The sequence below is a fragment of the Coprinopsis cinerea genome (genome assembly GCF_000182895.1).
Source record: "Coprinopsis cinerea okayama7#130 chromosome 3 map unlocalized cont3.3, whole genome shotgun sequence".
NCBI classification, from domain to species: domain Eukaryota; kingdom Fungi; phylum Basidiomycota; class Agaricomycetes; order Agaricales; family Psathyrellaceae; genus Coprinopsis; species Coprinopsis cinerea.
In genome coordinates this window covers 542061-564230 of record NW_003307542.1, presented here as the reverse complement: position 1 = coordinate 564230, position 22170 = coordinate 542061, and the positions used below count along the sequence as shown (strand labels likewise).

At 52.0% G+C, this 22170-nt stretch overlaps 7 protein-coding genes across 7 annotated transcripts; 3 read left to right on the top strand and 4 right to left on the bottom strand.

The window, feature by feature from the left end:
• Nucleotides 1–116: 116 nt before the first annotated feature.
• Nucleotides 117–2077, bottom strand: CC1G_14098 (protein kinase subdomain-containing protein PKL/ccin9; the record flags this gene model as incomplete). The annotated part of the gene is made up of 2 exons (XM_002911520.1): nt 117–1633; nt 1684–2077. The coding sequence occupies 2 exons, from the start codon at nt 2075–2077 to the stop codon at nt 117–119; spliced, it is 1911 nt and encodes a 636-aa protein (XP_002911566.1).
• Nucleotides 2078–2721: 644 nt separating this feature from the next.
• Nucleotides 2722–3372, bottom strand: CC1G_14097 (hypothetical protein; the record flags this gene model as incomplete). Its single annotated transcript, XM_002911519.1, has 1 exon — nt 2722–3372. The coding sequence occupies one exon, from the start codon at nt 3370–3372 to the stop codon at nt 2722–2724; it is 651 nt and encodes a 216-aa protein (XP_002911565.1).
• Nucleotides 3373–4154: 782 nt separating this feature from the next.
• On the bottom strand, nt 4155–8150 carry CC1G_04598 (hypothetical protein; the record flags this gene model as incomplete). The annotated part of the gene is made up of 7 exons (XM_001829857.2): nt 4155–5210; nt 5264–7140; nt 7193–7354; nt 7402–7567; nt 7618–7751; nt 7804–7970; nt 8023–8150. 7 exons carry the CDS (start codon nt 8148–8150, stop codon nt 4155–4157), a joined length of 3690 nt encoding a protein of 1229 aa, XP_001829909.2.
• Nucleotides 8151–11687: 3537 nt separating this feature from the next.
• CC1G_04597 (hypothetical protein) lies at nt 11688–13884 on the top strand (the record flags this gene model as incomplete). Its single annotated transcript, XM_001829856.2, has 3 exons — nt 11688–12027; nt 12083–13119; nt 13178–13884. 3 exons carry the CDS (start codon nt 11688–11690, stop codon nt 13469–13471), a joined length of 1671 nt encoding a protein of 556 aa, XP_001829908.2. The 3' UTR covers nt 13472–13884.
• Nucleotides 13885–14907: 1023 nt separating this feature from the next.
• On the top strand, nt 14908–16502 carry CC1G_14096 (hypothetical protein; the record flags this gene model as incomplete). The annotated part of the gene is made up of 7 exons (XM_002911518.1): nt 14908–14966; nt 15165–15229; nt 15523–15574; nt 15638–15717; nt 15993–16037; nt 16118–16173; nt 16398–16502. The coding sequence occupies 7 exons, from the start codon at nt 14908–14910 to the stop codon at nt 16500–16502; spliced, it is 462 nt and encodes a 153-aa protein (XP_002911564.1).
• A 1323-nt stretch (nt 16503–17825) lies between these two features.
• Nucleotides 17826–20674, bottom strand: CC1G_04596 (monosaccharide transporter; the record flags this gene model as incomplete). The annotated part of the gene is made up of 15 exons (XM_001829855.2): nt 17826–17882; nt 17947–18097; nt 18155–18200; nt 18324–18400; nt 18442–18522; nt 18832–18841; nt 18879–18965; nt 19048–19099; nt 19142–19188; nt 19220–19375; nt 19425–19590; nt 19731–20065; nt 20121–20216; nt 20267–20339; nt 20390–20674. 15 exons carry the CDS (start codon nt 20672–20674, stop codon nt 17826–17828), a joined length of 1719 nt encoding a protein of 572 aa, XP_001829907.2.
• A 536-nt stretch (nt 20675–21210) lies between these two features.
• Nucleotides 21211–22104, top strand: CC1G_04595 (hypothetical protein; the record flags this gene model as incomplete). The annotated part of the gene is made up of 1 exon (XM_001829854.1): nt 21211–22104. One exon carries the CDS (start codon nt 21211–21213, stop codon nt 22102–22104), a length of 894 nt encoding a protein of 297 aa, XP_001829906.1.
• Nucleotides 22105–22170: the final 66 nt, after the last annotated feature.

Sequence of the window (22170 nt, the reverse complement as noted above, 5' to 3'; positions counted from 1 at the left end):
TCAAAAGAAGGACTTGTACAAGTCGTATCGAGCGTCTCTTCGACGAATGGCCCGAGAGCGAGAGTAAGAACCAAGTATGCAGGTTGCATGTCATTCCATACACCTCAGCATACAATCTACACTTGACCGAGCCTCGTGAACGTCAAATCCAAAATCCTCTCATCGTCCTCCCTCCGAATCTTCCAATGAGAACAGTTCCTCCCTTCAACCAACAATTCATTCAGCCTCGGAGTCGGATAGCAGACTTCACCCTCTCTCCCTCCCCAATCAAAGTCGACAACCCAAACCTTTTGCTTGTCTTCGCTCCTGAGGATGTTGCAATATCGGAGGTCTCCATGCACCCACCCTTCTTCGTGGAACCCTTTCATCAGTTGCTCAATCGGCTTCCTAAGCGCACGGTCATTTTCGGTGTGGATGGGGACCATCTCCGGATCGTACTCCATCGCGATTCCATACCACCCACCAGGGAGTTGTTGGAAGCCAAGCAGTTTAGGGGCATAGCCCTTGTTGTAGCAGTATTCATGCAGCTCACGACAGTAGGTCCTAGAGAACTTGATGAGGACAGCGGAGTCATCAGCGGCAAGGGCGATATAGAGGAGCCGACAGTCTGTTCGAGGATATCGGTAGTCTATGATCTTGAATTCAAAGTCGCCAACACCGTCGTATTTGGCGAGCTTTGAAACGGCTGGGAAGAGAATTGCATTAGGTGGGATGGGATCGACGTGCGTGTTGTCGAGGTGTTGTTGGAGATCTGCGAGGATGCGGTCTCGGAGTCGGACGGCGGCGAAGAACGCGGCGTATAGGGACATTCGTTCCGCCCCGTCGCTGGCACCTTGGAGACATGACAGAGCTGGTGTAAGGCTGATCTGGCGGTACTGGTGTCCGAGCAAGATGACGCCGTAGAACCGGACTTCGTGTCCTATGACGAGCTTGAACGACACGGCACGAGGAAGAGAGAGGGTATTCCTGTACCTACCAACAATTGTGGTAACAATGCAAGGCACCCTCCACGGCTGCAAAACAGTCGGACGTTCCTCTCTTACAGTGTTATGAAGGCGCGCCACATAGCCGACGGCTTCAGTGCCAGCATGGGAGGTGACCCCAACCATTTCATTCTTGAATTGTACAACGTGGATGGGGAAACCGTCCTCGGTGACCGCATGTCCATCACTGATGACTTTCCCAATGAAGGCCGCATAGAGTCGAGGAGGATGGTCAACACCGGTTGAGGTCATGATGGCATTGAGATGATATAGTCCAACATCACGCCTCTCTGCTTCATCCTTGTAGAACCGGGACATAGCATGCGCGAATTGATCGACAGCACCCATGAAGTCCTTGACATCGACGAAGTCTGGGACAGTGCTCAGGAAGTTCTTGACGTGAATGCGTTTGAGGAAGTCATCCATGAACATTCCGAAGCCCTGGTATAGGAGCGCAAGAGGGGGAATTTCAGAGTCGGGTTCAGGACGGTCGTCAAAGATCCTCTGGGTAGATTGGCGTTGTAGCGATTCATAAATCCACTTATGGGCAAGCTGTGACGGGGATTCAGTCACCACCCTGGCCCGCTTGAGTGCGTCTAATTGGAACACAGACTCGGGAGCAGATCGTTTGAGGCCAGTATCAGGGAGGACTGCAGCAATCTAAGTGAAGATATGAAGCACGGTCATAGCCTTTGCTTACCTGCGAAAACATGGACTTTGTCCCTCGATAAGTCTTTGAAGATGGTTGATATCAATGCAAGCGGTGATTTGAGCTCGTCCTTTGGGTTTGGAATCGTTCTGTGTAGCTCGTCTGGCGTCAGGGAAACCTTGAAGAGATGTATGTCCGTTGGATCGATACTCGACAGTCGCCTGCCCGTCGCTATCAATTGTTTGAGGATGCTGATGTTATCGCTCGCCTGGATCTCTACAGTAAACGCCCTGTCGGGACCATCGCCATAAATAAGGCAATTAATCGAGATGGTCTCCGCCATGGTTGGGAAAGCAACAAAGCAACGCAAGAAAGCAAACGCCCGCTCGGGAACAACCGGAGTTTCAAACCCGAAAGTGCGCCCCAGAGTCCGAACCGGCAACATTGCCGACACATCGATTCCGCGGACGGTCTGTGCACACGAAGTCTGAGCACCTGCACGCCATGACAAATAGTATGCGGCCAATTTCCTTGTTACCCTAGAGGTATATGGTATGGTATGTACGCGGCTATGTCAGAGTGCAGGCAGGGCGTAAAGAGACCGTCCGCCGGAACGATGTGTAAGCAATGTTTTGGGGGATTGGATATTGAATCGACCACCTGGTGGTGTGAGTTCCCTTCTCGCACAACGGGAATTCATCCTTGGCCTTTTGTGTTAATCAACATCGATCGAGCAGATACTGATCGCCACTGGTTAGGGATCCTCTGACTCAGATACATGTCGATTGGCCTGTAACCTGGACTCCAGAACGTCGTACTATGCCCGCATGTTCATACGAAGTTACAGAGTAAATGGAGTATTCACGGATAAACCAGGAATTTATGACGTATACCCCTCCCATTGCATGGGAGTATGGCATCCCGGACTGGGCGCCTATTTAACATCACTCGATCACCAGCAAGGGCACGCTCAATCGATACCTCCAGACACCTCACTGTACAGTATGGCAAACCACCTGACTCGTAACGCTCACGATATTACGCAGCATTTCGTATTCGTGATTCTCCTTGTAGTAGGCATACGCGCCCCTACGTTTCGTGCTGTTCCCGACATAAGCGCCCGGGCTTGTGCCTCCAAATTTGCGTCAGCCTGACCGTGGGCGCTTCCGCTTGACCTTCACCCCCAAGGCCACTAGCACTAGACTCTTCTACCTCTTGAATCTGCGCAACAGTGTCCCAATAACCCTTCACCAACGCCTCTCTACACCTCTCGAGCGCACCTGACACGAGCTCCGCTTCCGAGCTTTCCGTTCCACCACCCCCAGGTTGAACCAGTGGAGATTTAATATTAAGCGCCCTCTTCACGTTCTCCTCCAACCTCTCCAGAACCTCCTTTACAACCTGCTCGGCCCCTGTGCCTAGGCTCACAGGTAGCTTTCCCAATGTTTCAAAGCTCGCGATGCACCATACTCCTGCTGGGAACTTGGGTTCGTCCTTGGACGCGATGACGGTGATCTGTTCCACGATCGATGGTTGTCCTTGAACTGGGATGTTGGCGCAGCCATCCGAGGCCCCTGGGCTCCTGGTGTGCTGCTGCGGATCCCGTCCCTCGTATTCCGGAACTATGTGCAGGTGATGCCACTGATCTCCAATTCCTCGAAACGTGAGCAGATAAGACTCCCACTTTGGACGCCGCGGCTTGGAAGAAAAGTAGTTGAGAACGGTAGAGAGGATGGACATGACGATGGTCGTGGTCCAAGAGAGATACAACAACCGACTGTGCCACGCGGAAGCAACCGCAACAGAACTGATAAAGATCATGTAGGTTTACTTGCATGAAAATGAGTCCTGAAAGCAGTAAGTGCGAGTCAAACAAGAAATCAGAAAGTAACAAAAAAGGAGGTACTAATACTAGTAAGTAATCAAATGGGACAAAAGAAGCTAAATGATGATACGAAACTGGACTATGTATATGCGTGGAATACCGGAAGAGTGGAGACGTTCAGTACATGTACATGTTACAGGTGGGAGAGGGAGTATGTATTCCAACTCGAGAGAAGAAAGAAACAATTGAATGGACAGTCTATGTACATATCAAACGGGGACAATGAACCATCGGAATGGTTATGATGGCATGTCGTATGAAGGGTAGCACCGTCTACACAAACCGCATTTCCAGGGGCCAAGAACCCCGGCCCCTAAAGACAAATTCGCAAAAGACCACGCCTTCGCCTTCCTAAAGGATCGTCGATCATCGCACCGGTCACCAAGCAAGACAACACCCGCGTCGCGACACGACGCGTGACGTCAGACAAAGGAGAAAAAAATGCCAAAACCACAAACGGAAGCAACCAAATTCGCGTTCATGAATCACGACAGAAGCGGAGGCAGAGAGGTGATCATGTCGGAGTAACAAGCGATTGGCTCCAGGAAGCCAAAAGTCTTCCAAATTCACATCCGCGCGCGCGCAACCCGCAACCCACAATCATCCCGTTCCCGGTGACAAACAGAACGAGACGCAATCAAGCACCGAGATCCGGCGGGGCAAGTGGGTTCTCGACATCTTGAATGATCGTCGACCCACCCAGTTTGGCCTTCTTCTGTGCCTGTGCCACTCCGTCCGCATCTCCTCCATCGCCCACTTCCAACTCTTCGCTGTTCCGTTTGCGTATCATCGGTCGTGACCCGATCTCGAGGTCTGTGGTCGTCAAACGTGGTGGTGGTGTGGCAGCTTGATCAATGGCCTCCTCCAGAGCTGGCGACTTGCGGCGTCTGGCAGGCGTTCGGGGTGGCGAAAGACGAGATTCGGCTGGTCGTTTTCGAGGCGTCTGGGGAGCCTGGGTGACATGGACGGGAGACGGTGTCGCTAATCGAGCTCGTTTCGGGGAAGCCAGTGGGTCATTCGATACCCTCAGATCGACAGGACCTTCGAGCTCGTCGCACGACCGTTTCCTTGACGAATTACCGCTGTCGGGGCTGTCAGCATTGCTGGTGGTATCCCCAATATCCTCCGACGGTAATGGGCTTTGGACAATTTCCCCTTGACCATCCCCGTTGTCATCTTCCTCAAGGGAGACCAAACCTCCATCCGCACTTCGAGTATACCCAAAAGCACGCAACTCTTCGTCGGTCAAGGTGAGCTCAGCGTCAAGTTTGGGCTGCCCATCGTCAGTCCCGCGTTGTTGTTGATGCTGCTCCCGCTCCCGAGGAAAGTAGTACGCCGCGTTCTCGACACCACCACCTCCTCCTCCCCCGTCATGCTGATCAGGCAACACAATCTCCACCACCTCATCCGAATCAAACTCGAGCTCGTTCAAATCAACTTCCTGCACCTCCTCCTGCCATTCATGCTGCTCGTTCTTCAACACGATACGGACCGCTGGCTGGTCACTTGTAGGCACAGGCCTGCGAATGGGAGAAGTAGGTTGGTACTGACGTGGTTCTTGCGGAGACCTGGGAACGTAAGAAGAGTGGTGGCCTCGTTCAGCTTTGGCTTCAGCCGCCGCTCGAGCCGCCGCCGCTCGCTGGCATATACTGCACCGACAGTGGAAGAGTGGCACGCAAGCCTCTCGCCAGACCTAAACGTCCGTCAGAATACGAGGTGGATGAGGGGATATAGATTCAAGCTCACCATCTTTAACGCCTCCATGGTATACTGAGGGAACCTCGCCACCGTCGTTGGGACATAGGGAATGGGTCTGAGCAATCTCGGAGCTTCCAGCACAGGCGCCACAGGAATCAATATTTTGGGAACCGGTTCGCCATCCTCAGACGCATCGCCATCCTCGATAGACTCATCTCGCGAGACAGCAGCCTTGTTCGAAGCATCTTCGCTTGACAAAGCCATACTCGGAGCCATCGGTGGCGAAGGTGTCGTTTCCAGAGTAGTCGTCGATAAGACGGGGCTTGTTCCGCTCCCGCTCCCGCTAGATGCAGAAGCCGCCTTGGCAGTATGGCCTGGTCGATAAGGGTCCCTGTCGTCGTCGTCCGTCGTAGGCGATGAATGAGGAGAATTAACCACCTCTTCGGGCTCGTTAGCAGTGCCATCTGCGTCGTGAGCATCGTAGGAAGCCCTGGGACGTTTCCTCACACCGGCACCTTCATCGGCCTCCCTGTTTTTCATCCTCTCTATCCAGTCCACGCCATCGAACCACACACCCTCCTCTTCCCTCAATATCCTCACAACCTCCTCCATCGACATCCTCGAAGCAATGATAGCTGGATCTTCAAGCTTCCTTTTCTTGGTGTGTGTAACCTGATACGCCAAGTCCGAACTCGTAGCGGCGGCACCGCACTCCATCACCAGCTTCCGCACAATGTTCCTCATCGCGGGGAGGAGGATAAGCCTGAGCTGTTTTTGGTGCGCGAGAAACGCCTGCTCGCAAAGGGTATACGAAGGCGGGACTTCTGCCGTGACGACGCTCCAACGAGGATGCGAGTCCTCCTGTTCTTCATCCATACGCTTGTCATCTTCCTGGTTCTCCCAGCTCTCGCCGTGGTCGTCAGATGACGAGGACCCCGCTTCTGCTGTATCCACCACCCTGCTACTGTCCCCATCGCTCTCCTTCTCCACCGTCCAAGGACATGGATGCACCGCATACGTCCATGTCTCACCCTTCCTAGCCTCTCCGCCCCCCTGCTTCTCCTTTTGGTACCGGACGGACGGCGGTGGATAACCTGTATCGAGGTTGTACCACGTATCGGCCGGACTGATCCAATACCCATCCAAGATCCGTGCTCGTGCCCAATCGCCCAGGGCAAGCTCCTTGACAGAATTCTCCTCCCGCTGGAGGAGGGCCGCGTCTTCATCGTCGTCCTCGTCATCATCCTGCAGCGACTCTTCCTCGTCTCCCAGGGATTCATAATCGTCGGTTACCTCTCGCAGGATCGGTCGTCGCTGGTGGTCGGGAGTCGCGTCCGCGCTGTCGTAGTGTGTTTCCTCTCGGTCCATCTCACTAGCGTTGTCGCTTCCACTTGATGACAACGTCCGACTGGTGATCGTGGCAGCTTCCTCGAGTAGAACGACTTGTTGAGACTGGTGTTGATGGTCCTGGTAGCCCCTCGCAGGTGACGCCCTCCCACTCATGTCCTCGGTGTTACCATTCCACCTCCGAGCCGCTAACGCCTGCTGCATCATGTCGCCCAATTTTGTAAACTTTCGCAACCACCACTTTTCGCGAGCCAAACACAGGACATCATTGATGGTGCCTTCTCCTAGGTCCAAGAAGCACTCGATCGTCTGGCGTGTCTCCCAGTCCTCGGAGCTGAGGAGGATGGCGGCAAGGTTGGGCGGGAAGTCGTCTTTTGATGCGGTTCTAGGTGCTGCTCCACCGGCGACGGCTTCCCTATCCCGTTCGTTCGTGTTGGTTTTCCTCCACAACCATTCCAACCGACAGGTTCGACATGTAGCCTCCACGTTGGGCCAAGTCTCCTCGTCTTCATTTTCGATACACGCCACGGACATGACAAGACTGCCGAGAGCCTGTGCATGAGCTTGAGATTCTTGATCTGAGATAATGAGTATTAAACTTTAATCTACCAGCGGAGAACAAGGACTTACTCAATCCATATTGGCTCAATACTGCGTTCGCGGTTGCGCTCTCAAAAATGGGCGCTTCTCGCAGACAGAGTCCACAAAACCCGGCTTTCCGCCGTTCGTGGTCGCGGCAGACGTTGACCCATCCCAGATACGGGGTGAACATGGTCGTACGCCGGTCCTTGCCTACGCTGCAATTAGGTTGTGGGTGTAATTTGAGAGCTCGTACGCACTGTGATGGACACTGCCTAGGCCGATATTACTAGGCGGAGCGTTGATCCTGCACACATAGCAGCTGACTGCGAGGATGCTGCGTAGGTGTTTCCAGAAGGATATTCGAACAGGGGGCGGAGGTTGTGCAGCTCCACTGACGAGCTGTTGAAACGGTGGAAGAGCGCTCTGTAATGGGATCAGTTAATTGATCTAATTAAGAGAAGGTGACGACTGACCGAGCCGCGGTTGTTTGAACCTGACCGAGAGACCGCCGATGGGGTGGGTAATGGTTGGGTCCACATGTGAGATAGGAAATAGTCCGTGGGGTCGATTAGCGCCACGGCTTGCTGCCAAAATAAGTGGTTTTGGACTGCAAAGCGGATAATGAGCGCACTACCTGAACGTCGAGGAAGCTGACTTACGGGCTTTATGCCAGCCCATGCAGACGCTCATTAGGTTCCTCTCGAGAGCGCCCCCGTCGCGTAAAACTGTGTAGACCATTCGTTGTTGCCAATGATCACGAGTCTCCCAAGTTTGTGGATTATAAGAGGTCGACGCGAGAGAAAGCAAGTAATATGTCGCGATATAGCTAGCAAACGGTTATCAGACTGGGAATAGAACGTTAACGAAGAAAAACTCACCGCACAATTTCTTCCGGCAATTGGGCCCAGGACCTGTGAGTGACCTTGCCTTTATAAACCTTGGTCCTTCCACCATCCTCGTCGACGACATCCATCGACTCCGCCGCTGTTGCTGTTGGGACTGCCATTAAGGAATCGGTCTCGGTGGCCATTGCGCTCGTCGTCGAAGTCGACACCGTCTCGTTATCCCTATCGTTCAATCTCCTCCCACTTCGTTAGCCGAACAATGTAAAAGCCCAAGTATGACGCGACGAGAACCGGACAAAGACAGGGCTTTTGGAGGCGGTAACAGCTTGTTTACAGCAGCTGTATATGGTCAGCGCCAGTGTATCGGTGAGGCCGATTTCGTTCGCGTCCGGTTCTGTGGTCGACGTCGCGGTTGGTGGAACGAATTAGGGGGTTTTGTATACCGACTCCGACCACTCAATCAAGTGGCAACGCGGTGGTCAGTGCGAGATGAGCGAATGTCTGATCACTCTGTTTACCTTTGTTTTTTTCGCACCGCATCCGGAAGGTGGCGGCCAGTTCTCACGCACGGACCATCATACTGTGGGCCTGTAAACAACGAAGGCGACGAAATTTAACCTACAGGCTGTATCTGATGCTAGCTGCACGAGCCTACATGTACATTTCGATCTCTGGGATGACTTCACCTCTCCACATCTCTCTTGACTCTGCTGACACACGAGATATGAAGGGATCCGCATTTGTCCAAAGGGCCTTCTTCAATTTCTCTTCCCGTTGATGATTCGAAATTCTCCGAAAGCAATTACCTCAGTCCTGACCTAGTACAGAGTAAGTTTGTAACTGGGTGATTCACCTGAGGCGTCATGACTGTATTCTTGTCACTTTACGCCTCCGGGCGCGTCGCGTACGTAGGACTAATTAGCCGACACGCTTGTTGACTTGTTACAAATTGATGTCGAAACGCGTCTGGTCTTGGCACTCGAGGCGAGAGCCAAATGCATACATTAGCGGAATCCAAAGTACAGTTAGGGTTTAAAGGCACTTTAAAGCCTCATATCCCAGAGGTCTTAATTACACCATCAATTATGCCAATAGAGATGATGCCAGCCCAAGCCAGAACGCCTCTGAGAATGACTGTACACCGTAAGTTGACGCTTATGGAAGGACACAGTACACCCAGTGAAGTATGATTAGATTGGCGTCAAAACAAACGCCAATGGGAGCAGGTCATTATGGCGTACAACAAGAAGACGACGATACGGAGGATCTGGGAGACGTTCGCGGCAGCGGTACTTGACTGATAATTGACCGAGATATACTATGCCTCCTACGTATATTTGATATGCGATTGACTCTTAGTTCCTAGAGTACACCTGGATTAATTGATTTTGAGCGCAATAGTATCTTTACACGATGTCGAGGGGGGCAGATGCCGTCGAAGGACACTTTCAAGAACATTGCACAGAAAGTTGATCATGACAGTGATGGCATCAAGGAAGAGAGTTCGACTCTTGCCTTGACACTTTATGTAGTGCGATCGATTGGGCAACAACTCCGATCTGGACATCATCAGGACCAGAAAAACTTTCGACGGCAAGGTCTTGCGCTGTACCTCAAAGCTGCCCTCGATAAGCTCAGTACCTCAAGCACCCAGCAACCCAGATCGACTCGGAATCGACAATGCTCCAAGCTAGATTGTCGTGACAGAGCGCGATACTGATTGCGACGTCTCTTTCTCAGACTTGAGAACATCAATGCACACGTCGAAGGGCCCCTTGTATGTCGCGAAAGCGATCTGGTTTGGCGACAGGGCTCAGTATCCCAGGATGACGGCGAATAACGGCGCCTCCAGCTACCCCATTTCGCGTTGCTCGTCCCAGCAACTTCAAGACACCTGCGAGGAAACTGAGGCTTGAAGCTCGTGATCTGACGTCGCGAGCAGACTTAGGACTAGGCTCAAAAAGCTCGGACACACTGAGGAGGATGTCGATGTTCTTACCACTTCGGATATCACGCCAGGATCTGCTAGCCTCTCGGAAGCAGGTGAGTCCCTCACAGTTCGTGGTGTTAGACGAGTGCTTATGATGTTGTATTCTTTGAATAGGAAGGACAACGACCAGTCTCGGAACAGAGGAATCTTGGAAAAGAGGAGCCGTTGAGCCTTGAAGACCTGGACGAACGACATAGGTGGATCTTTCGGCTTTCAGTTCGACACGACAGCTGGACGCATCGAAATGTCTGCTCTGTCAAATAATTGTTAGTTGGCGCATGGCTGAAGATGGATGACCTGACTCTCGTCGGCTTTCTGGACCCCTCCCCATGAACGTTTCGATGCTTGAATTCCGACCTATCTGAAAGCACTGTGGCCTCCTGGTTCAATCATACTACGGAATGACTCGTTCTAGGCTTCTGGAAAAGAGGCCCCAAACCTACGCGATGTTCAAAATGGTACTTGGATATCGAATGCGTCAAGAGCTAAGGTCTTGGGTGTCTCCAGCTAGTGTCATAGATGGATTTTGGACTAGTCAGGTCGGCGGTACTTCGACGCAATTGAACTGCGACTGCTGCGGATGGACGGCCTGGGTCCTTGTTATCTGTGTGGCTCTTGTCTCCACTCGAACCAGGGACTTGGTCAGCATTGGAGCCAGGCGGGTGGTACAAGGACTCTTCTGCCCTTCCGTCGAGACGTGCTTGCATGGCGTGGTGCCTCCCCTGTTGCTAGGCGCAGCCCAGTCAACGAGCCGTCAGCACTAGCTTCGACATGGTTACAGGACTCCAGAAATTTCGTGACCCTCGGTGGCTAGACCTGCTTTCCAAATCCTGACCCCAATACCGAAAGTTTGGCTATGCGACACATTCAACGATGATGGAGCGAAGACCCGGTCTGAGGTTAAGCATCATCTTCGCATTGCGTGCGTCATCGCAGCCTCTCTTCTGGATCTGCGCCAGACCCTGGCGACAGCGTTGTTTCCAGGAATCGAGTGGCTGCTCCTCACGAGCTTTGAGAATTTTCAACACGAGGAACTCCGAGTTTACTACGTGTCCAGAAATACATCCCTGGCTATAGAGTGGACGAGTAAACACATTGACGCCATATCTCAGGGAATTTCAACGTCATCTCTCCCTTTCATTCCTGGTCCTTTGTCCTCCGCCACGCGTTTCAGAGAGCATGCATCGCCGCGAAGGTAAGTTGGACGTCAGCGCGATAAACTTGCGATCATCATTGTCCATATGAAACCGACGAATGGGGCTACAAGGAGAAAACGGACCTTCTCCTTTATTAAGAAACCGACGTTGTCTGTCCACAATCTCACCTCGAGGCTTGCGCGCCTGACCACCATTGCAGGCCTAATATAGACAAGCTTTTCTCTGTTAACGTCCTTGTGGTTTTTTCTGTGAATATAAAAGCGGGCAAGGCTCAACGCGTGACTGATTGGCAGTGACTCGTGAGGCTGTGGCAGCGGAACCAATTTGTTTGGGGCATTGTTGAAATTTCTAAGCGACGCGTCGCGCTCGAGCCAAATTATTGGTTCCTCTCTTACCACCACCTCGTCCCGCTGCGTCCCACCATTTTGGCCCTTTGTTGCCCTTGTTATGCCCTGATTTCCTGCCTTTATCCTCAATCTTGCCTATATTCCCCTTTTTCTGCCCTCTGATTTCGCTAATTTTCCGCTCAAGTTCAACTTGAACCACCCACCATGTCGGGGATGAAGAATTCGCCGTTTGGCAAACGATTACGAGCCTCACATCGAGAGGACGACGATGGATCACCCAGGAAGAATCGGCAAAGGGTCAACCCAATGTTCGGTGTCGGCTCAGCAGACCTTACAAACTCGACGCCGTCGCTCGACTCTCGGGCGGGCACCAGTGAAAGCGTGTTTCCTCCAACGTCACCGCGACGGCACGAATATGGCGACAGATTTGTACCTTCGAGAGAGTCTGGCGATATCCGGACGTCGTTTCATCTGCTGGAAGAGGGAGGGCCGTCGACGCCGTCGAAAAACAGGATAATACCCTCCGAGTCTGACGCACAGAAGGGTGAGTCCCAAAGGAACCCCATACACCGCCCTTACAGACTAAACACCCCTATTAGAACAAGCAAACTCGATGTTTACATCGATCTTACACACAGAAGTCACCCCGCCATCCCCCCAACGCCAGATTTCTCCAATCCGCTCAGCACTACCGCCCTCCACACCTACACGTCGCCGGCTCTTCACCTATAAATCGCCAGGATCCAACGCTGCATCTCCAAGTAGACGATTAGACGACCCCATCGATGAAGCTTATTCAATGAGCCCCGTTCGAGCAGCGAGCCGGAGACTTCTAGAAAGTCCCCGGAGACAGCCCCGGAGTGTTTGCAAGACCCCCTACCGCGTTCTGGACGCCCCAGAACTCGCAGACGACTTTTATCTCAACCTGGTCGACTGGTCGAGCACCAACGTACTGGGAGTGGGACTGGGGTCATGTGTCTACCTCTGGACTGCACATAACGCTCATGTCAACAAGCTGTGCGAGCTGTCCGCCTCACACGACAGCATTAGTTCGGTTTCGTGGGTGCAAAAGGGGACGACTCTCGCCATTGGAACGCTTCTCGGTCAACTGCAGATTTACGACGCCAGCACCCTCACGCTTATTCGAACGTATCAACAAGCCCATACGCAGCGAATAGGTGCCCTCGCATGGAACTCTCACATACTCTCCTCTGGCTCTAGAGACAGGATGGTACACCACCGGGACGTACGCGAGCCTGGGGAGAGGCCTTTTAAACGGTGCACGGGCCACCGACAGGAGGTCTGCGGGTTGAAATGGAGCGGGGACGGAGGTGCGGGGTCTGCCAACCTGGCGAGTGGCGGGAACGACAACAAGGTGTGCATCTGGGATCTACGGGGGTCACGGAGAGCAGCGAGGCCGGGACAATCAACGACCGCCGGAGGCGCCGTTGGGGATGAACCGGGCGACACGCCATTGTGGAAGTTCCATGAACACACCGCTGCTGTCAAGGCTCTGGCTTGGGACCCCCATGTCACTGGCGTCCTGGCGACTGGCGGCGGTACTCAGGACAAGCACATTCGTTTCTGGAATGTAATCAATGGCACGATGACGTCGGAACTTGATACCGGGAGCCAGGTATGATTTGGTTCTGCTAAATGAACGGACTGTCCGCTAACTATGACCGTTACTGCAGGTCTGCAACCTTATCTGGTCCATGACCTCCCATGAGCTGGTCTCGACTCACGGTTTCTCCTCGACCACGGCGCAGAATCAGATCTGCATTTGGAAATATCCAACGTTGAGCATGGTTGCATCCTTGACGGGCCATACGAACCGTGTTCTTTACCTCGCCATGAGCCCTGACGGCGAGACGATCGTGACGGGCGCGGGTGACGAGACGTTACGATTCTGGAACGCCTTCCCCAAGAAAGAAAGGCACAATCGCGGAGGGGGCAGCAAACTGGATTATGCGCACCAAATCCGCTGATCAACATTCCCTCTCACCTCCTATCTCACTCGCCCACCCATCCTGCCTGCCAGCCTCATATGCCGTCACGACGTCGCCACGCCTTGTCTATGACTACCAGCCTATATCCTATTTTGCTTTGATTTATTTATCTCAATCGCATGCACTTCATTCTCGGAACCATCAACGCACAGCACACCGTCCCCAACATATATAGCAGCCCCATCATCTACTCCCGCCATACGCCTATCCCAGCTCCGACAACATCGACTCACCACATTAGCCTCATCCTCATCCCCCCACACACAAACAGACACCTATGATTTTCCGCCTCTGTCACCCCTATGGCTGCGAGCGCCCCATCTTCTCAATGTACATTTCTCAAGGCTTTCTCCTCTTGCAATAAGTAGCCCCCCTTTCTTCAAGCTAGCCACCTATGTCCTTTTTTCGCCCATCGAAGTTGTTCTCTTCTCCTTTCCTCTGGTTGTTTTGTATGACGAATGGGTTCTTGTTCTCCCGAACTCTTTTCCCTCTCTGAGTCTCTTCTTTCCTTCTTCCTTTTTCTCCTATATCCCATCTCCTTCTCCATCTTCGTTCTCTCGATCGATGATTTGTTGTCCTAGTTTTGTCTCTTCTATCCATCTTCCATTTCTCCTGCTTCTTTTCTTTTTCTTTTCTTTCCTCCCATCTCGTTTTGGCCTTTTTTGTTTCTCTGTGTTCAATAGCATCAGCCTTTTTTTCTGTTTTGCTTTTAGCACTTTTCTCCATGATCATCCTCTATGGCGTTTTTTTCTTTTTGACTGTTCTCGTTTCTTCCTTCTTTTTTCGTTTGTGTTTTTGTGTCTCTTGTTTCATGTTTTAGATAGCATCCGCAACCGAACCCATTGTTGGTTTTTGAAATCGGTTTACAGTGTTGTTCTGTGGTGTAAGTTGGAGGGTTGTATGAGGGATTGGATCTTGGGCACGGTATGAGAAGAGGTTTGGAGCGAACGTTAACGAACCTGGCCAAGGGGAGAAAAAGTATTTGACACTGTCGGGAATCGAACCATCCGCTTGGGTCACTCAGGCTGAACGGCTGGCTTTCATTCCGGATGTGTCCCAACCGTTGCGTAGACGCGTAACCAGCTGGAGGATGTTATGTAATGAGGACTTGGTGCAGATGAGAGAATCCTCGAGCTCGCTCATAGAGCGATCGGTCACCGGTCTAGCCCTTGCGCACAATCCTGTCGACGTTCGCCTTCCATGGTTCCAAGCTGTGAACAACAAGTTAAAGTATACCATCTCAACGAGTCAGTTCTCTAACATGCCAAGCGACATCACATCATTGCGCAGAAGAAGCGCCCCAGCGCTTATGGTATCCCGCCTCTAAAGTTGAACGTTGAACTTGTGAAAAGGCCTGACAGTGTGTGTGTATATATGCAATGAGACTTTTCGATGGGTATCATTCGATCCTGGGAATGACAGCCCTTTGGAACAGTCTTGGGCAGAGGGTGTTTGGGCCGGAAAGTGACAATCAGTGAGTGATAGTGATAGGGTAGATTGGGAAGGATTGGAGCGACTCGGACGTGGATGTGCATGTACGGCATCGGTGCATGGAGACGATAATATGTCCGATTAGACCGTGGGGCGTGCGCTCGTACTTGGACCTGGCCTTGCCATCTTTAGACACCTCCCGTCGATATTGACAGAACCCTAATAGAAACGATTCGTGTAGTGTATGGACACTGAACGAGGTGATGTTACAAACGGGAGGACCAGAATTACATATGTGGAACGACTGTGCGAACGGTTGGAGAAAATAAGGAGGGCATCATACTCTCAGACTCGTAGTGAGGGCAGGCTATATATAGCACAAGTCATTGGCCAAATAGCTGTCTCTCAACGGTGATTCTTGCGAGACGCGATGGATCTAGAGCCTCGGCGACGCGCACCACTGGCAGAGCGTTGCGATCTGTGTATAGATGAATGCGCCGGGCGCGGCTCTGCGCTGGAATCCCTGTTTCCTTCTCCTGCCGGAGACGAGGGAGTGGCAAGAGGAGCTAGAGCACCTTGACTGGTAGTGGTGGAATCAGTACTCGAGTTCGCAGTGCCGCTTGACGAGCTCTGGGCCACTTGCGGATTATTGTACGTATTTTGAACGATGCTGCCTGCAGTCGGGATGAGAGCTGAACTACAGACTGTCCTCAGCGCACGCACCGTGGTTCGGAGCAAGTACAGTGCTGCCACTATTGACCATATGGCCACCGTTTATCACACCATGATAGATGGTGAGTTGCCCGACTGGAAGAGGGTGGTTAGGTCGGAATGTGGTCAGCGGTGGGTGTTCAGTAACCCACAAGAGTTGTTTATTATGGTGTCCCGGTCACGACGACCGTCTCTGGTAGTGCGCGGAGAAGTGCGGTTGTTGGGATATTTCCTGGACATGGTAGTATGCAGCGGAGGAAAGCAATGGGAAACGCATGGTAATGGCCGCAGTGCTTTATAGCATTCCTGAACACGCAGCATACCTCACGTCCAACGCATCTGACTCGTGACTGTAAAGGGAGAAACAAAGACAGGAAAGTCCTAGTCCTGCTTTCAGACTCGGGTAAATGGGCCATCAGCTGCGGGACTTTCTTCGTGGAACTTCATAAGCCAGATTCACCTTTCTCACATAAATTGTGACAGGTTCTCAGACAGCTCCCTCAACCGCCAAGTTACGCAACTCATTCACCGGGCTACTGGTAAGTGCATCGAACTTCCCATTCGTTCGCCTGAAAATCCATTGACGCCCATGTCGGACTCAGTTGTCTTCCCGCCGGCTTCTCCGCAATTGTGCAGGATCATTACCATACTTATTCAAGGAGTCCAATTTATGTAGCTGACTCAGAAACTCCCGCGAACTATCTGCCTTCGCTTCTTTCGTTCCAGGTAGCGCGCCGCGTGCCTGGACTGAATGCCTTTCAAGTTCCGCGGCATGAAAGAGTACTACGAATCTGGTCCTCTTGCCATCGACATCTTGCCATCGGCAGTCGGCGACTACTGCGTATACTGTGCACCAACTCTGTCCTAACTCGGTCTATTTTGACGACCACAAAAAGCTGAACAAAAATTCTGGACTATTTTTCACGGATCGTCTATCAGGGGAATTTTAGACATACATGACCTATTAGTATTTAGACATGTAAGTATAGTCCCGATTATCCATTCGCGTTTTTCCTGATGCCAATGTCCTATTGGAGATCATCGGAGCTATATTCTCCTTCACCTCGACTTTATCGCGGATGAAGCGCCCTGAATCCACGAGGCGGATCCACAGGACTGACCAGTCTGCCCTCGCCGCGAACTCGATGCGGCTTGGGAGAACCCCGTACCCTGTGGACCGTGGGGAGAGAAATACTCTCCGTCCTCTCCAATCCCAGCCAGAACTGGGAAGAGTCGTCCACTCCAACGGAATTGCATCGAGAAGGCTGCACAGCACCTCCTTAACGACAAAGTCGCTTCGTTTAGTCTCCTTGCTGTGAGCGAGCAATCTTCGATCAACACCAGTCCTCTTCTGTGAACAGCCGCTTATTCAGGACAACTCCCACTCCCTAGTATACGGCTATGCATATTTCGTTATCTTGATCTCATGCTTCCCGAGCAACTGCATTCCGTCCACCTCCAAAAGAACATTCCACCTCCCTTATGCTGTGGGCTTCCGACCTCACATGCTCAAGGAAGGTTTCGAGTCGAACAACTTCTGAATGAAGGGCCCATGTCCGGCCAGTTCTCCGGCGCCTAATCCATATAGGGTCCGGCTCTATCACCTTCCTCCCATCGCCCCCTGAAAATGGTGCTTCTCCCGTTCCTGAACGTAAGCTGTGGCATATATATTTTCGAGAAACAACATGGAGGCCACACCCCGATACTGGGCGTTCCACCCACTGCATCCATCGAGAACGTCGAAGCGTGCCCCGCGTACATAGGGTACCTTCCCCCCGACACCCCGAAATAGTCCAATTGTCTCCTTTGAGACTACCTCAAAAGGTTAGTTAGCCATTTCCCTCGGAATGAAAGCACGCTATTGCAATTGCCAAAACCAGCCTTCTTAGCTCTCCTTCCTGAAAAGATCTATGTCAAAATCAGGCGCCTCAACCAGCTAGAAATCGTGAGTCTCGTCTCCCACAAGGTCAAAGGACATCCAAAAGAAGCGACTCTTCACGATACCCAAGACCCCGCATCTTTAATGCCTTCCCGTGCCGATAGTTCAAAATGTATGCGAAGTTGGCATAACAGAGACCGCTCTGAATTCTGGTATTGAAGGATGTAAATAGTGTGTATTAGTTAAATGGCAAGCACAAAGCAATAATATACGATGTCCATGGAAGTCTATGTATTTTGCATACCACTAATGCTATCGGTCCTCTGCCAAATCCCGAATGAGCGAACGAAGCCCCAGGTCCTCCTCAATCTGAAGGTATAATTAATAAGTCACCCATTGGATCGGTAGATCTCAGAGAGAGATCGGATCTTACCTCCTGCTTGAGATGGCTGTCCGCCTTCCCCGCTGTAGAGTTGAAGACTTCATCCATTTCCTCCAGCGAAACATTCGCCGTCTCAGGGACGACGTAGGTCGCCCAAAGATAGGCCACAAAACACGCCGTTGCAAAGGTCATGAACGTCCCTCTTTGATCGGAGGAGTCAATGCGCCGGCGTGGAATGCATACGAGCGGGCCAACTTACGAAGGAGACCAGCTGACGAAGACGGGTGTGAGGAGCCCAATCAAAACTAAAGCCAGAGTCAGAAACTAGTAAATGGAATCATAAAGGAGGAACGTGCAGTTGTTCGTCCAGTTCGACGCAGTGGACAATGCCACGCCTTTGCTTCGGATGGACAGGGGGAACACCTCACTCGGAAGGACCCAACCAATGGGTCCAAAGGAGACCCCATACGCAGCGGTGAACATGTAGATTCCTCTGTGGTCGAACCTAGAGTCAGAAATGTCGGGTCCCCATGGAGAGCCACTTACGCTACTGCAGACCAGGCGGCTGCCCTGTGTGCCGCCCAGTCATCTTCGAACGTCACAACCTGTGTCATCACCAAAAGGTACCTAAGATAAAGTGATGTCGGGCATCCTTTCAAGGAGAGGTGTTTCCTTCGAAGGAGTGGTGGCTTCGGTAAAAGGTGCCGAAATGATGGCTGAACTTCGCTCTTCATTGGTATGTTTGGGGGATGTATGATGATCCTCTTACCTCGATGCGATCCTTTTTGTAACATTTTAATGAAAGCAGAGAATTTTTGTTCCTTTCTGTCAAAGTCCCCGCTTCAGAGCAGCAAGCTTCGCTCGGTGTGACGTCATGACCCGCCAGGCTGGCCGGCCTTTACGTCGCTAGTTCGCTTGGCGGTCCGCGGGGCGAACCTTTTAGAACCTTTTAAACAAGTCGGCTTCATTTCAGTATATTTCACTCAGTAAAATGTCGTCCATTGAAGGGCCGTCCATTGGATCAGTAGTCTGATTATCCCGGGCGACAAGAAGGATCACTCGATATTTCACTGTATTGAATGGTTAGGTACCTTTTGGTGATGACCGTAGAGATGAGAAACGCGACCCACAGAGTGCCCGGTTCTCACCCACCAGAAGCGAAATGAAAAAGTGTGACAAAGTCATCACCACGCTTCCATCTATGCTAAGATTAGTGTCATTCAAAATGAAGCAAATAGCCACGTACATCGAAGCAAAGGTTTTCGCCCTGAAATAAGATCGCATTAGGGGATACTGGAGGGAACCGAAATCATCGCATCCGCACCTATCTTGTCTATGATGACGATGGCCGGCAGTACAGCCAGGAACTGCACGATGCCAATACCGCCCGACACAGCAAGCGTAACAGTGTCGCCCTTGAAACCGATACTTTCGACGAGTGTCGGTCCGTAATACAAAAGCGCGTTGATTCCACTCCATTCTGTGTACTGACGTGAGGATACCCTTCTGAGGGATAAAGAACCACTTACGCTGGAAGAACATAATCATGACGCCGATCCAGGTCCTCGGTCTGTACTCAGCGCTGAAAAGTTGTCTCCACGCTTTGACTTCTGTTAGGAACCCAGACTTGGAAGGGTCCTGTCCAGTTGTTCGGATGGTAAGTTCAGTCTCGGCACGCATTTCGAGCAGTTCAATCTGGAATGATTTCAGTATTTGCGTTGGTGTAACGACGGTTGACTTGCCTGTAGTAACGGATCCGTCCGAGCTTGCTCGGGAGTCCTCATTCGAAGCTTGGCCAAGCTCTTGAGAGCGTCATCGGTTCTTCCTTGCATCACAAGCCAGCGAGGTGAAGGTGGAAGGAACAGGCATCCCAAAGCAAGGATTATACCAGGTCCGATTTGAATCGCCAACGGAATGCGCCAAGACGCAGACCCAGGTATCGAGCGAGTGGCGAAGCCGGTCCAAAATCCAAACACGACGCCCAGAACGATGGATAGCTGCTCAAGAGCAAGGAGGGAGCCTCTCACTTCTGGAGGGCTGATTTCTGCCATGTAGAGCGGGGATAGCATACTCAATGCGCCAACCCCGATACCGCCGACTGCACGGCCAATGAAGAGATGAGAGAGATCGATTGCTCCTGCTTGGAAGGCCGATCCGATGATGAAAACGACTGCGGATGATATGTTGTTTAGTGGGAGGCGCTGGCGCGTGATGAACAGACATACCGCATGCAACGACGATTGCATGTCGTCTTGAATAACGGTCGGCGAGAAAACCGGCGGACAGGGCGCCAATTAGAGCTCCCAGCTCAAGAACAGCAGCTGAGAGCCGTCAGAGTAACGCCAAAGCGCGGAACCATCACTCCACTTACTCATAATCCCCTTCTGCAGCGGTGTAATTGGCCACCGACGAACAAAGTCTTCCATAACCAAAACATTCGCAATCTTCCCAGAACCTTTCAGCCAAGTTTATCTAAGGTGAAAGAGTCACATACCACTCCTTGGTCGTAGCCAAATTCCAATCCCCCAATAGAAGCAAAGAACGCGCAGAGCAGGGTGTAATAATTATGTTTGAGGCCTGCTATTCCCGTCGGACCATACGAATAGGTATACGTTCCATCTTCATGGATATCCAAAGACCCTCCCTGTTCAACCTGTCGGCGGTAGTTTACTCTGGAGGCCAATAACGGTTGCGAAGTCGAGTCCGCATTCTCGTCTACCCTTGCATCTTGGGCCTCGAGCGCGACGTAACCAGCATCACGGGCGGTCTGCGTGGTCATCAGCCTTCATAGTTCACCAGATAGTCAGTTTGCATTTACCATACGATACGTTCTGGAGCCTCCAGTTTGGATATTGTGTCGAGGACGTCGTGGTTGTCGGTCAAGTCGATATATCGCGCTGTGCCTGGAGGGGCTCGGTGGCTGTTGGCACACAACAGGCGCCGACGTCCGCGTTCGAATCCCGCCCGTGGACTTAGGTTGTGTTTTCTTTGGTACGCTACAGCGGTCTCAACTCGTGTTTACTCAAATGAAACGTGGAGTTCATCGACTTTCCGAGCGGTTATCAAGCCAAAGGACACATGTTCTAGTCGACAAAGGGCCTAAAGAACAGCAAAAGCTGATCTACACGCTCTAGCAACGAGGGGTGGCTCCAAGTCAAAGGGTCGAGAAATAAGGACAAAGGCGTAATCATTTCCACACGACGTTCAAAGGATTGGTATAAGTATGGCCTGGCTTTCAGCGAAAAATCCGCTCCGTGACTTGGTTTTCATTCTGCACCCCCTCGCCAGCTCTCGTTAACTTTCCCTAGATTCAGAATGCCCGCAACGACTGTCATTCGAGCTGCTCTTCGACAACGATGTAAAGTAAACCTCCGGATTTATACGGCCCTTTCACCCTACATCGACGACCTGCCAATCTACATCGAGGACAACCATCTTCGGAGCCTACAATGCGCGAAACCCAAGGGTGCGGTTGCACCGCCCAAAAACGTCCAATCCACCTTTGCAGTGCGAGCGCAAATCAACACGGAACTCTCCCAACAAACAATCCCTCGCATCCCAAAGTCCTCCCCTTTCCACCAGTTCCCCGACTTCGAGTCGTTCTACGAACTGGTCCCCTACCTCTCCCTCGCCTTCTCCGATGGCGATTTCACCCCCGAAATTGCAGCACGTTTCAACCTCTCTCCAAACACCAACGAATTCACCCATTTCCTGAAAATCGTCGACGCCAAATCTCCCTCGGAAGCAGGGAGAACGATACTCGAGACGGACGAGTACACGGGCACGCAAACGTTGACGCTCCCCATCTACCACCATCCACCACCCAACCGACGCCGAGATTACACCCTCCTTTCAGACCGCCAGCTCCTCGCAGCTCGCGATTTCCTCTCCCTCGCTCTGCCATACTTCTCCGAGGGAAGGCCGAACCTGAAGAAACGAGGGTCGTCGGACATGGCGCATGTGTTGATGACGGCGCCAAAGGGGATTGGGGGAGCAGTAGATGTGATGTCGATTGCCGCCTGCTATTTGAGTTACGCATCCATGGTCGACATTGATACGGTGGTGGAGCATATGGATGAGGCGATTGGATATGGCGGAAAGGGTTGGGTGGGCGTGATCGGTGAGGATGGCTTGGATAGGATTGCGCAGGTTACGGACTCGGAGGAGAGGCTGCCGCAGTTGCAAACAACACCTAAACGGTTGAATTAGAAAGATATGAATCGATCATCTCATTTTTAGACCTACCTCTGTATTTAATCACTATTAGCGTTCGTT